General features: G+C 49.9%; 1 protein-coding gene across 3 annotated transcripts in view; it reads left to right on the forward strand.

Moving 5' to 3' along the window:
* The first annotated feature begins 279 nt into the window (after positions 1-279).
* The window catches only part of ITGA5 (integrin subunit alpha 5), a 68,524-nt gene continuing 53,892 nt past the window's right edge, over positions 280-14,911 (forward strand). For 2 of the 3 annotated variants that reach the window (XM_077923747.1, XM_077923748.1), the window contains exon 1: positions 281-593. In XM_077923747.1, the coding sequence (XP_077779873.1) occupies positions 448-593 (146 nt within the window). In that variant the 5' untranslated portion in view covers positions 281-447. Of the gene's footprint in view, positions 594-14,911 lie in introns of all 3 variants that reach the window. The other variant, XM_077923749.1, reaches the window with a different exon arrangement.

A 14,911-nucleotide genomic window follows, 5' to 3' on the forward strand; every position in this document is an offset into this window, starting at 1 on the left:
AGAACTCGCTTTGTGTGTGTGTGTGTGTGTGCGCGCGCGCGCGCGTGGTTGTTGTTGTTGTGTGTGTGTTTAGGTGTGTGTGGGAGTTTAAAGCCAAATCTAGAACTCAAAACTTTTTCCAAATATTCATCAGAGCTGTTCCTGGCTCCCCTCCAAAATTCGCAGCGCTGGCAGTTTAATGAGATCCATCCTGCCCACCCCCTGTCCCGTCGAGGTGGGGGCGGGCGGGAGGGCGGGAGGGAGACTCCTCCTTTTTGTGAGTCATTCTCGGGCAAGGGAGGGAGGGAGGGGAGGCGGCGAGCCTCCGGAGCACTCACGTTCCGGGCGGGTTGGAGAAAGAAGACTCGGGCGAGCGACCATCCGGAGCGCCGGCTGGGATTTTGCTCCGGCCTCTCAGCCCATCCACCGAGACCCCCTTCTCTCCACCCCGCGCCCCCAGGCCCAGCTATGTTGCCCCGGGCCCTGCTCTTCCTCTTCGGCGTGCCCTGCGCTTGGGGCTTCAACCTGGACGCCGAGGCGCCGGCGCTTTTCCGCGGCCCCCCCGGCAGCTCCTTTGGCTTCTCGGTGGACTTTTACCTCCCGGACGCGCAGAGGTAAGGCGAGGCGAGGGCCGGGGGACACACTTGGTGGCTGCATATTTTTGCGGAGGGGCATAGTGGGACAACTTCCACTCTCTTCACATACACCCCCGCATTAATCCGGGGACTCGGATTGTCTGTGGAAATGGGAGTGGAGGTGGGGGATACTTGATCGAGGGACGTGCGCGCACACCATCCAAGGTGCAGGAGATTTAGCAACGCTTGGATAGCAAGTTAGAAGGGGAAACGAAATGGAATTGGCTCCGATTGAATTGGCTTCGGAAAGTGTATTCTCTCTCTCCACTCCCCCCCCCCGCCCCGCACGACTCCACAAATCACGCCCCCCCTCCCCTCGGCTGGCCCGCCGCCCGTTCCCTCTTCCCAGCCCCACTAAGTGGTTGCAGACCCACCGTGCCCCGCCTGGTGCGTTTCCTCCCAGCCCGCTCCCGTTACTCGGGATCTCCGCCCCGCGCACTCCCCTTGGGCGACGGCGCCGCTGCTGCTGTTCCGCGGGAGAGACGCGCGCTGGCCCAGCCCGCCGCAGGCGAGACGGGAGGATTTTCCGTGCGCGCCCCCCTCGCCTCGCCGCTCTCCGTGCGCCCCCAACAGGCTCCCAACGAAGCATTTCCTGTAATCGGAGCTCCGTCCCGCCGCTCTTGTTCCAGAGATTGGGGGGGGGGGGAGAGAACAGAAGAAGGGGGTCGGCTTGGGGTTGAATGAGCTGGAGTTGGGGGTGGAGAGAGAGAGAGAGACGCACAGTCGGTACCAGACCTTTTGTCGGGACCAGGACTAGGGAAGTGGGTCTCTAGCCTGGGACAAAGCGGAGAAGGAGGGTGGGAGTCTGATTGTTTCTCTTCTCTCTCTCTCTCTCTCTCTCTCTCTCTCTCACACACACACACACACACACACACACACACAAAGGTGTGCTTAGTGAAGTAGCAAAGTTACTGTACTTACTTTCCTTGCTCCACTCAGGCTTTTCCTGTGGTGTTTGGGGGAATGGGCAGGTGGGTGGGGAGGAATTTGGCAAGGCAAAATGCTGAAGATCCTGCTCTGGATCTCCTCTCCCACATTTGAGAGAGGGGCCTTATTTGCATCTGCTTTGGACGCAGCAGGTCCCAGGTGTTCATTCTTTAGCATCCTCAGTCGGGCTGGGAAAGACTGCTTCTCTGAAACCCCCAGGGGAGCTGCTGCCAGTCAGGGTAGACAGTACTGAGCTGGATGGGCCAGTGCTCTGATTCAGTATAAAGCAGCTTATGTGGTGGATGATGAGCAGAGCATCCAGCTAATCCACCCTGGACTTGACGGCCAGACTTGCCCATGCGGAGGGCGTCTAGCAGAAGAAAGCATGCTCAGATCTCCTTCCTCTCTGGCCAGGATGTTCAAGGCATCTAGAGGGTCGGGTGTCGAGGACACATCCGCATCCTGGTATGGTAATCGGAAAAGCAAGGATGCTGCTTGAGACAGTGGGAACATTGTGACTGAATATCTCTCCGTCTGTGACAAGGAGGGGCAAGCTGAGTAGGGCAGCTCCTCCTGCTTCTGCACACACCAGAAGTCTGAAAGGCTTGCGCAAGTCAGAGGTGGGGTGGGTCATGTGGCACAAAGGGGAGTACAGGTGGGGGCACATGTGCATGTACGAGATTTCTTCCACCTCCCAACTGAGCTGCTGCTGCTGGGCAAGTGGGTGGGATGTTCCAGTGGTGCCATTAGACAGAGGTGTCAAGCCTCCCCCCAAAAAAATTCAATGAAAGAGCCAGCCCCCCCCCCGTTGGTGGGCATTGCCATTCCAATGTTGTGTGTGTGCCATGACATGTGATTGATTATGTGGGACCAGGGCCGGCTTACCCATAGGCGCTATGAGCCCCCAGTAATACACCGCATAGTGGCACTCACCAAATACTCTTTCTAAGCCGGGAAGAGCGGCTAAGCAGCCTCCTCTCTGACATTTCCCTGCTACTGCCGCAGCACCAGCCCTTGCTTACTTAGCATATTAACCCGTATTAAGAGGACCCTCAATTTATCACAAAAAAATTCAGAAAAAAGGTCGTCTTATACATGGAAAAATACGGTACCTAACTTCACTTAGGTGTTCAACTAGTGCCACCAACAGTACACATTCAAATATATCATTTCTTAAATTTTATATACTGTCCTTCCACCCAAAGGAGCCCACTAGCTATGTAGTGGATTTAGTCCCAAATATCTCCTTTTGGCCCAGCTTTCCAGAAGGACCTTTAAATGCTGGTGCAATACAGTGTGCAGTGGCTTGGAATAAGTTCCATTTAAATCACTGGGACATCCTCCCAAGTAAACATGCATGCAATCTTCTTGAAAATCTCTGAACTTGTATACATGCCTAGATTTGCACTCTCTTCTAATTGACACACAGGGAATATATGCTGTATACCCTGAGATGAGAGCTGCCCCTCGCTCACAAAAGTGCACCAGTGGAGAGTTGGGAAGGAAAAACTCCACCCTTCCAAGTTTCTTTCAACATCCCCTGATTGTGTAGATGAAAGAATGGTTTCTGAGCATTAAAAGAAAGAAAGAAAGCAGTAACTAATCTGCCATGAGCGGTACTTGGGACACACCCTTATAATGTGGCAAATGGCGCCTGATGCTTCAGAAGAACCAGCGTAGTTCAGCGATGAGAGTGTTGGCTTTAAGAGAGCTAAGAAACCCAGGCTCAAAGTCCCCACCCTATAAAGCTTGCAAGCCCAGGTTCCACCTAATGCAGTGAGCCAGAAGGTCACTGGAGGAAAGGAGGCCCTTGCACGATTCTGTGTAGTTTGTGCTGGAAATTGTATAAAGAATGGCCTTCCTCTGAGGTCAGGGATAGGGAACCTGTAGCCCTCCAGATGTTGGGCAGGTTTGCCTAAGAGAAGGGGACCACACCCGAGATAACCAAGTGAGCATTTGTAAAAATTAAGCCCACGTTTTCCCCAGTGTAAGCCCATCACTCTACCCACTACATTACATCGCACAAGGTGGTGGGGGTGGGCCTCTCACTTACTGGCATCTGGTTCCATGCAGCCAGGGCTGGTTCCAGGTTTGAAAGGGCTCTGAGCATGCCAAGCAGTGCTGAGCAGCCTGGGTGTGGACGCTCTTTTAATTTCCCACAATGCTCCGCAGCCAACACTATCCTCCAGATGTCGCTGGACTCTGCAGCTCCTCTCATTGCTGATGATTGGCCACACTGGTTGCTGTTGATGGAAGGAGGAGTCCAGCAACATCTGGAAGGTAGCAGCTTGGTTACCCAGAGTGATGCTAGGTTGGGGACTTGCAGGAAATTGGCCTGGTGACTAGATCCAGCCGATGGGTGTGCTGGTCCAGAAAAACAACAAGTAAGGGAGGCATCACTTTGGGCCCTGCCAAGGTTTTTTGGGCCCTGGCAGCTGCCCCAGCATGCCAGGTGCTGACACCAATCAGGACTTGCCTATCTGCATTCTCTTTGTCAACGAGTTGTAAGGGAAATTAGCTCCTCCCAGATTGGTGAAACTCCCCATGCCCTCCCATTTCCCCCATTTAATCCATACCATCCCAGTAACACTGTCACACAAGCAGAAGCAAATGAGGCGCCCTTCAGTCAGATGTCCACCCACAGCCGAGGGGCAGAAATGGAACTTAATGTGACATCATGCCAGATTCCAGATATGAATTGGTGGATGTTCCTTTTCAGGCAGTTCCCAGTAGTGCTTGCACTTGTCTGGAGAAGTTCTCATTGGGCTCTGCCCTCTGCGAGCTTGCAAGAAGCAAATGCAGCATCCTTCCCAACATTACGCTGCTCAGAAAGAGCCCAGTCGTCCTGGGCACCTGGCAGGCTGCCTTGCTTGGTGTCAAGCCCTGGCTCTGAGCCAGACACTGAAACCGCCAGGCCCTCTCCTCTCCCCAGGAGACAGAGATAGATCCCAGGAGTCCTGGCCCTTCGTGCCTCAGCAGGGATGGGCTGGCATGTGCAGCAACTTGATTCTTCAGGCTCCCACTTTCTAGGAAGGCTGCCTGAAAGCCAAAGCACGGTGCTGTGTGTGATGTGTTTTCTCCGCCACTGTGGCCTGGTTTAGGCTTCTCCACAGGAAACAAGATTGTCTTTGGAGTACTAGCAGGGTGTTTTGAGATCCAAAGCAGACTTTGGAGTGAGGATCTTTCATCTGTGCTTAGCAAGCACAGTGGCTGGCTCAAATGTGATAACATTCCTATATACTGGATGCATTTGCATGCAGGAAATAAGATGCAGCCCTGCTTTATGTGTGATGATTGCACATAGGCTGCAATGTGCATGCAGACTGGAAAGCCACAGGCTGCTTACAGGGGTGGGTGGGACAGCCTTCAGTAGCACATTGCACATATACCAGCCATAATGTGTGCGCTGGTTGCATGTTATTTACCCCACACATGGGGTTCTCTTTTTTGTCACGTTTGTAGCGACTCTTGATAATGAGTGGATATGACAGTTCCGTGGTCCAGTTTGCTTTATCTTTCATCTGGATGCTTGTTTGGTTCTCTTCATGCCAGTAGTCAAGAAGAGAGTGCAATGAGTTCTCTCACTCACACCTCCTACAAGGATGCTGGTGTTACCAAGAAGGAATAGAGCAGGGATAGGGAACATGTGATTCTCCAGAAGTTGTTAGACTTCATCTCCCACCACCCCTGGTGATTGGCCATGCTGTATGGGGCTGATGGGAGTTAGATTGCAAAAATATCCAAAGAGCCGTAAGGTTTCCACCCCGAGATATATTTGTATGGTGATAGTGGTGCTGTTGTGACCGACCTTAGATCAGGCCGGGACTGCATCTGAACAGCCACAAGTTCCCCAGCTCTGGAATAGAATAGGGATCTGAGTTAATAATATCTGTCTGTCAAGTGTGGAATGGGGACAGTCTGACAGTAGCTTAGGATCAGGCCTGTGAAGATAAAATGAGGCCGTGGCAGAGAGAGCATGGGTGCTATTTTGAGGCCCCTGGAGTTGTTGGCATCATCTGTCTTGAGAGACAATGGAGGGAGGGAGCTTCCAGGGATGAAATTAAACTGCTGTGTTAGCAGCACTGAAGTGCCCCCCCCCCCCCAGGGTGCAAGCCTGGACAGTGTGTGTGGAGGTCCTGGCCTGCCCAGATGATGTTCCCCCTTTCGGCCTTGCTGATGTGGTTCAAAGGAAAGCAGTACAATTGGCACCAGCTGGGCTGCAGGAGTTGCTGGAAGGAGGTGTGCAAGGAACCATCCAATCACCTTAGGGATTCCAATCTGGAAAACCTAGCCTTTTATTCTGAAGATATCCCACAAGGCAGCAGAGGTTTAGGATCAGCATTTCTTTCTGCTTGGTGGGCCAGATTCCCAGGCTGACAAGCCCCACCTGCCCCTCACTTCCCTCTACAGCACATGTATAACTGCCTTCTTGACTGTTGGACCCACTATTGGTCCGCTCAATCCACCAGAGCCTGTCTTTGCATGCAGGGCAAGTTCCTAACTCACTGAGGGTTTGAGACCATCAGCTACCCTCACCTGGTTTAGCCGGCCAGTTGAAGCCATTCCTGGGGTGTGGCTGCTGTCACCTGCTGGCAGCTTCTAGGAGCCACAGGGGAGCTGAGTGCAGGGTGGGGACCAAAGGTGGGCAGACCACCCCAGAAGGAGTACAATGTGTCCCCCACCAGAAACACTACCTTAACACCCTATACACCCCTGTCCCTGGGAAAACCTGGTGCCCTCCAGACTATTGTTGGACTACAACTCCCATGATCCCCTGCCATTGGGCATGTTGGCTTGGGCTGATGGGAATTGACTCCAGCAGGTTCTGTGTCTCTGAGCAAGCACTTGGTCTTGCACTGACACCACACGTTTGAGCTTCCAGGCAGCCCTTGCTCCTTGACTGCTTCCAGGGCTCTTAGGCAAGGACCAGCAAATTCAACTGCAATGCCCAACAGCCCTCTCCTTTCTGCTGATCTTTCCCTTCCCCTCTTCTGTTTCCATACTTCACTTGAGGGGCCTGAAGCTGCAGAAAATCAAAGCAAAGAAGTGTCTGCCTAAGCAGCTAGAGCAGGTGTGCAGTGACCACAAACCACCATGGTTGGCTCCCTAGAAACAATCCAGCCAGCAAGATGGTCCTAACTGCTGCATATTGCAGAGCTCAGGGGGGTCTCCTGGTCAGGCAGCCCTTTTCATAGCATTTTATAATTCTGAGCACAAGACACAAGGTTTGAACAGATCAACATGCTCTGATGGTGTTTCCTGCTTGGCAGGGAGTTGGACTCGACGGCCCTTATGGTCTATTCCAACTCTATGATTCTATGATTCTAACATTGGACCAAGAAGATGATTTCTCTGCTAAGTCATTGCTAAGAAGTGGCAACCTTTCCAGGTACTGCACAAGTTCACAATGGCTGGCTTGGCATCTGAGTAGCAGTCACTAATTAATTACGTAAAGTGAAAGGGACAAAGAACATTCCATGCATGTCTTTGTCCAGGCTGTTGCTTGAAATTCTTGGCAAAAGATTTTGGTCTAGGATCTAGATTTGGACAGAAGACAGGAGGGACGTGCATTGAACCCTAAAGAGTTGGCAGTTGGCCCACAAGGATCCCTCAGAGATGTTTAATATCTCTGGTTCAGGGTATTAGTAAAGATGTAGTTATGCTCATTCTGTCTGGGTCAGGGGCAGTTCAGAATTAGCAGAGGATTGTTCCCTCAAAAGGCCCCTCCAAATGTTATTTTCCTCATGGTGATTATTGGGGAGGTTTTAGGCAATTCCTCCTTCAATACTGTTTCAAGGTGGAGAAACTGCTTCATTTTCAATCAGTGCGTGATCCTGTAAGTTTCTGCTGGACTAATGTAAATGTACTAGAAATTTTGCTGTTGGTGATGTTCTGTGTTTGTTGCTTTAGTGCAGGAGTACTTTTCCTGACAGCCATAATGTGTATTGTTGCACCAAAAGATGTTGCAGAATATGCAGCAAAAAGCCCACCAACAGCAGCCTGCAGAGGCTCAAAATCACTCTTCTCAAGCTCCTGCTCTACATGTGTGTCGTGGTCTCAGCTGTGTACAGTTGTAGGGAAACGAATGCAGCCTCTTAGATGGAGGCTTTCTTAACAGCTTAGAGGCAAGCCCTAAAAAGTAATTTGTTTGCTCCCCCAACCCCTGCTTCTTTCAAAATATTTGTTTTTCAGTTTGTGTGTTCTAAATGGATGAGTCCTTTGTAATGTCCTGATGTCGTGTGTTATGGTGATATAGCATCATTCCATGCTTTGAGTGGGGTCTCATTGGCTGTCCTGAATGACATGGCTTGATTTCCTTGAAATGCAGTAATGTCAGGCATTGCTACATAATGGCAACCCATTTTCTCAATGGTACTAGATCTTCTGTGTAGACACACATGATGCTCTTCACAGAGGTTGTCCCCTTGCTACAGAAGTCCTCTATAGAAAAAAAGAGGACCAAGTCCATGATTCTCCCCCAGCTCCGTGAAAAAGGTACTTTTCCAGTAAAAAGTCCAAATGTTTCTTGTGCTCCCCCCACCCCCACCCCCCGCAAACACTGGTGGATCTTTGTTCACAACCATTGTAACATAGGATGAAATGTCTGAATGAAACGAGAGACTCAGGGCAAGATGTGATAAGCCATTCCAAGACTCTGGAGACAATTGGAAATAGGTTCTTATCAACTACAGACAACAAACATAAATACATATCAAAAGCTGCTTTATACAGAGTCTAGCTCAGTGTTATTTACTCTTGACTGGCAGCATCTCTCCCAATATCTCCAGCAGAGGTGTTTGCTCAGCTCCGCTCCCTGAGGTCTCTTAAACTGCAGGGGTCTGGATCTGGGACTTATACATGGTAAGCATATATTCTTCCACTGAGCCATAGCTTTTAAAAAAAGGAAAAAGTGCAAAACTCTTTGCAGCTCTTGCAAATGTGACCTTTTTATGGATTGCCAAAACAAAGTTCCTTGCCGAGATTCCAGGGCGGAAAGTGACAGCATTAGCTTTTTTATTGCAGGAAGGGTTGGTTGGTGCAAGGGGTGGGTTCTGTACGCAGCATTCACTTCCTGGCAGGCTAAGCAAGCCTGGTGCTTCAGCGCCAACTGTCCCTGTTTTATGGTTCCTGTCCCTGCTAAATCACTGTCCTCCTTTTGTCTCTCGGAAAAACACTGAGTGTACATTGCAATACACACACAATAGATCTTCCCCCACCCAGGGGAAGTTAAGTCTCTGCTTTTGGGAGGAGGATGTGTGCATGTTGAAGTTGGTGCGCGTGCATGTAAATGTATGTGCATGGACACACAAATCTAGTTTATTGCTTCCTTTCCTTCCTTCTTCTCTTCTGTGCCTATCCAGATAGTAAATGTGTCTGAATGTGGCAGCTATTCCAATAATAAGTACAACCAGATCCACTGAAAGACGTTGTATTAAGTTTTTATTTAAGCTGGGGGTGGGGGAACTATGGCAATTTTACAAAGAAACGGCTTCCAAAACCAGAGCAAGGCAGCTGCTGCTGAGTATACAAATACACTGTATAGCTTCAGGCTCCACTGGGTCTGGTAGTTCAGTGGGTAGGGTAGGGGCATGTTGCTGTTAAAACCACAAGGCTGTGGGTTCTGGGCCCATGGGGTAGAGGGACGGCTGTAGCTCAGTAGTAGAGCACTTGTTTTGCCAGCAGAAGGTGCCAGGTTAGGGTGGCAAGACATAAAAGTGAACAGGGCTCCTGCATTTTTGTGGAAGGAGGAATTTCAGAGGCTTTAGTTTGCCCGGGAAGCTCCAACTTTTGAAATTCCCTCTTCTGGGCAACAGCTGAAGGTACAGGAGCTGCTGTCTTTTGCATTTGAATATTCAGTTCTAGGTTTGATCTCTGGCACCTCCAGGTAGAGCCTGAAAAGACTCCTGGTCTGAAACCCCGCAGAGCTGCTGAGAATCGATGTAGACAATCCTGAGCTACTTTATGGTGGGTGCAGCGTTAGAAACTCAGATATATAAGCTAGGCACCCAATGGCACCTTAGACCAAGGTTATGTTCACCAAAACAGAACATCTAGTTTCCATTTTGGGGCAAGAGGGCTCTAAAGTCATATTTTTCAAAGGGTGGACTGATGGTGATTGATCAGTAAACATCTGGCTTGTTCAGATGACAACCTTGAGCTCATTTAAGAGCTTTGAGAACTTAAAGAAGAAAAGTCACTTGATCCAGGGGCCGTCCACACATATATATTGTTCTTTTCCTAGTTTTTATTAAAAGTTTTTGTGTGTTACAAAACAAACAGAAAAGAGAAGGTACATCAGTGGTCTCCACTTTCGATTTGTAGTTTTTTCAGAGTTGGTTCACATTTAGTGATTGACACTTTTGCCATAGACATCTTGCATTTGGGGGAAGGAGACGTGGGGTATTGTTCTTTTGTTCTATTGCGTATTATTAGTGTAGGGCGGTTGTGTCAGCATCACATTGGTAGGTCCTTTGTTTATGTATTTATTTATTTATTTGTATTGATAATGCGAGAGGTTAGGGGGTCCTGAGCTTGGCTGGCTACGTTCAGTTGATTGCAGTGTGACTTGTTTGCAGGGGGAGGTTGTTGCCGACCTCTTCCTCTTAAAGGCGACTGCTCCTGATCAGGCTGCACAGAAAAAGCATTTTGGTTCCAGAAATTCATTCCAATTGTGCAGATAAAATATAACTGATAGAGTTCTACAGGATGGGGAATTAGTGTGTGAAAACAGTGCAGATCCAAAGATCCCCAGATAGTGGAGATGTCAGGTGCCATCCTGGCACCCAGCCATCTTCACTTGGTCGCAAGTGGCCAAAAGCCAGGTGCCAAATGCTTGGCTAATATCAAACACTGGCCAGGGTTAGAAACTGGGATACAAAAGCTAGGAGCCATATGGCTCCTGGGACCTGGATTGCGGGTGCTAAAACAGAATGTTTAGTTACCATTTGTGTGGGGCAGGGATTTCTTTTTTAAAGACAGATAGCAGTATTTTTATTTTTTGCTGCTGGATGATTCAGGGGGTCTGCAGGGTAGCGCAGCAGCAAAAGATTTATCTTTCACTACTGCGCTACCCCCCAAAACAGCTGATTTGAGTGGCAGTGCGGCAGCAGCAAAAAACAAAGACTTGTCTTTTGCTGCTGCGCTACGGGTGAATCAGCTGTCTTGCGGGGTAGCGCAGTAGCAAAAGTTGTGTCTTTTGCTGCTGCACTACCCTGCAGACCCCTTGAATCACCTGCCCAGGCAGGTGGAGATGCTAGGTGCCAGCCAGCCGCAAAATGCAGCTACCGCTCAGCTAATTTTGAATGCTGATTATTGCCACCCAGAGGGGCTACAGTGCATCAACTTAAAACCCAGACCATTTGTGATATGAAAAGTTACAGGAATTCAGCAGTAGGGTGCACAGATTGGAAATTAAATGTGTCCTGAAACCTTTGCAAGCACAGTATTGAAAGCAGGTCCATGTGGTCAACCCAGTATAGCACTGTGGACACAAAGCATCATGAATGTGCAATAAAAAGGGTTTCCAGAAGAGACCTTTGTCCTGCACAATTACGGTTAAGTTACAGTGGTGCCCCGCAAGACGAACGCCTCGCAAGACGGAAAACCCGCTAGACGAAAGGGTTTTCCGTTTTGGAGGCGCTTCGCAAAACGAATTTCCCTATGGGCTTCCTTCGCAAGACGAAAGCCCATAGGGAAATCTCCGGGACAGCGGGGAAGCGCAGCGCGTCTTCCCCACTGTCCTCGGACCTCCTCCGAAGGCTGGCGGCGGGGCGGAGAGACCTCCTCCCGCCGCCAGCCTTCGTTTCTCCGCTATCCCGGACGGCTTTTGAAGGTCCTGGACCTCTTCTGAAGGCCGGCGGGGTTTTTGCTCCCCCCCGCCTGCCTTCCTGGGGGCTTTTAAATCGCCCCGGACAGCGGAGAAGTCCTCCGCTGTCCTGGGGTTTTTTAAAATGCTGGCGGGTGGCAGCGGAGGTTTCGCTGCCGCCCGCCAGCATTTTAAGATCGCCCTGGACAGCGGAGAAGTCCTCCGCTGTCCCGGGGTTTTTTTAAATGCTGGGGGTGGGAAGAAAAGCCCTTGTCCCCCCCCCCCAGCCTTCAGAAGAGTTCGGGGGACAGACTGTCCCCGGACCTGGTCTGAAGTCGGTTTCCATAGGAACGCATTGATTGATTTTCAATGCATTCCTATGGGAAACCGTGCTTTGCAAGACGAAAAACTCGCAAGAAGAAAAAACTTGCGGAACGAATTAATTTCGTCTTGTGAGGCACCACTGTATTGTCAAAAGCCCTTAACAACTTGGGACCACTTTACCTACGGGATCGCCTTGCCTTACATGGACCCATTTGACCACTTCCATCGGTGGAACTGGCACTATGACAGGTGCCACATAATCCCCGTTCCACATTTGTAAGAACTCAATTCTTTACTGTGGCAGTGCCTGCATTTTGGAGCTCCCTGCCTATTGAGACCAAGCAAGCTCCTTCAGTGTCCTCTTTTTGGCACCTGCTAAAAACATTCCTGCTTGGACAAGCCTACCCAGATGCTTAGGAAGTTTTGGCAATTTTAATTTGTTGTAGTATTTTAACTTTTGTATGTTTTAAAGTGTGGCTGTACATTTTCCTTGATTTTACTGTTTTACCTTTTGTAAAATGTTTTGAGGGGGTTTTCTTTGCAATCAAGCAGTGTATTTATGAAATAAATTAATTGCAAAGCACTGTGCACAACATTGATGAGACTTGTTTCTGAGATACTATACTCCATCTTAAAAAGAGCAAGACACGGATGGGGTTGTTTGGAGTAGATTTGGGGGGCTGCCCAAGAGCTGATGGGATGGGACTAGGGAAATCCAGTGGTACCAAAGGTGCAGTAAAGAGCAGTGGCTGAAGCAGAGGGGTCTTTTGCAGGGCAGTTTAAAGTAACAGAGAGGAGAAGTGACTGTCACATTGGTGTTGGTGGCATCCAGCCCCACTGCAGAAAGTCTGGCTAATGTGGTTGAGTGACTCCTTCCCTCTGATTCAAGGGGGAGAACCCTTCAGAGTTGGCAGGGGGTGGAGAGAAGAGAGCTTTGATGGCTTTCTGTCTGCTCCTGGTTTAGTCTAGAGCCAGCTTTCCTCTTTGCTCATCAGCCAGGGGTGTGCCTCTCCCTCCCTTGCTCAGCTGGCAGGACCCCAGACGGCACCAGGCCAGAGGCAGCTTTGAGCCCTCTCTCTCTCTCTCTCTCTCTCTCTCTCTCTCTCTCTCTCTCCAGTTGAGTTTGAGGAACGCAGGGTCCCTGGTTGATGTGTTCAGAGACCAGGAAGGGTAGTGACAATTACAGTAAGGTTTTTAAGTCCTGTGCAGATCACCTTTACTAAGTGTGGGTGGGTGTTATTGAAAGTTTCATGGACATTTTGGAAGAGGTACAGCAGCTTGGATGAAACAGTTCTCACTGACTGTGCTTCTTCAACACATTGCTGGAAAGGAAAGGAAATAAGGAGAAGGCTTATAGTTTTAGATGTTGCCATCAAAGCAGGGACGTTAATCAGTGTCCATTTCCAGGAAAGGCTGCCGTAATGGAATGAAAATGGTCTAGGCTGCTGCTCCAATTCTATCAAAGAAATGTAGGAAGCTTCCTTGTACTGTCCCATCTAGCTCAATACTGTTTACTCTGACTGGCAGTGGCTCTCCACACTTTCAGGTGTGGGGCATTCCCAGTGCTGACTGGAGTTGCTGGGGATCCATCCTGGGACCTTCTGCATGCTAAGCAGATACTGTACTGCAAAACTATGGCCCAGTGTATCCTTGATGCTTCTTGCATGCCTGCGACGTGCTCACACTCTGGCTCCACTCTGACAAGCAGAACTGCTACAACAGGCAGGACTTGTGCAGAGGCAGTATCTCTTCTGCCTCTCAAGAGACTCCTCAGCTGCGGCCGAAGGTCAGCCTGCATGGGAGGTCAGGAAAGGACCTCTTCCTGACCCCTGTCCACTGGCTGACCTCTCCCATTTCAGCCCCTGACCTCTGCCACCCATTCTCATCTTCTTGGTTGAAATGCAAGCCCTCTGGCTCAGCCTTGTGACAGCTTCTGTATTTTTTTCGGTGCCAAATGTCTGTGGCTGCTTGCTTCATCTGTGCTCACCAGCCCCAACTGACTTCTTTGGAGGGACCCAAAGGATGACTTGGCAATGGCTGGGCTCACAATGCTAATCATGCCAGTGAGATTTCAGTTGCTCTGGAATCAGACCCCTTCTGTTGTCTCTTAAAAGGGTTCTCCATGGCAAACCTAGCTTGACTTGCTCAGTGTCTGGATTGGCTGCAAAGAGCTTCGGTCCATGCTTGGATGCCATCGTCTCCAGGGACCATGGGGACAGCAGCACCCCATATCCATTTATTTATTTATTTATTTATTTATTTATTTATTTATTTATTTATTTACACAGCGCCACCAGCGCTTGACAAACTCAAGCAAAAAGGCAGCTCTCTTCCCCTTAAGGAGCTTAGATTCTGATTCATAGGATGGTCAAGTTGGAGGGGATCCCAAGGGCCAACTCCTTGCAATGCAGGAATCTCAGCTAAAGCAACCATGGCATATGGCCACCCAATCTCGGCTTGAAAACCTCCCAACGACGGGGAGTCCACCACCTTCCAACCTTCCAAGGAAGTCTTTTCCATTCCTGAAAAAGTTCTTATTGTCAGACAGTTCTTTCCAATGTTTAGTCGGAAGCTCCTTTCTTTCAACTTGAGGCCATTGGTGCAAGCCCTACCCTCCAGAGAAGGAGAAAACAAGCTTGCTCCATCTTCCATGGAACAGCCATTGAGATATTTGAAGATGGCTATCATATCTACTCTCAATCTCCCCTTTTCCAGCTCCCTCAACCATTCCTCATAAGGCTCTGTTTCCAGACCCTTGATCATCTTGGTCGCCCTCCTCTGCACACGGTTCAGCTTGTCAATATCCTTCTTAAATTGCGGCACCCACAACTGGACACAGTATTCCAGATGTGGTTGACCAAAGCAGAACAGAGCAGGGCAAGGGCGAGGAAGTTGGGGCCCTCCAGACTACAGCTCCCATCACCCACGACCCCTGGCCTTGCTTGCTGGGGCTGATGGGTGTTGGAAGCTGGGCAGCCCTTACTATTACAGTGAACAAGTTGCTGGGGTGACAGATGCTGGGGGGGCACAGCAGATTTCCTCCATTCCTCTGTAACTGCCTGCACAGGCTCTGTTGAACAGTGGCAAGCAGGGCAGACCAAGATCAGGAGGAAAAGGAGGTGGTGGGCAGCAGAGCTGTGGAGAGATGCACATCTGTGAAAGATCCAACTCTGTGGCCACGGGGTAATAATATATGTGCCAGTACAAGCTGACCCTTATTAGCTTCATCTCCTCAGATTCG

The sequence above is a fragment of the Podarcis muralis genome, chromosome 2, assembly GCF_964188315.1.
Source record: "Podarcis muralis chromosome 2, rPodMur119.hap1.1, whole genome shotgun sequence".
NCBI lineage: Eukaryota > Metazoa > Chordata > Lepidosauria > Squamata > Lacertidae > Podarcis > Podarcis muralis.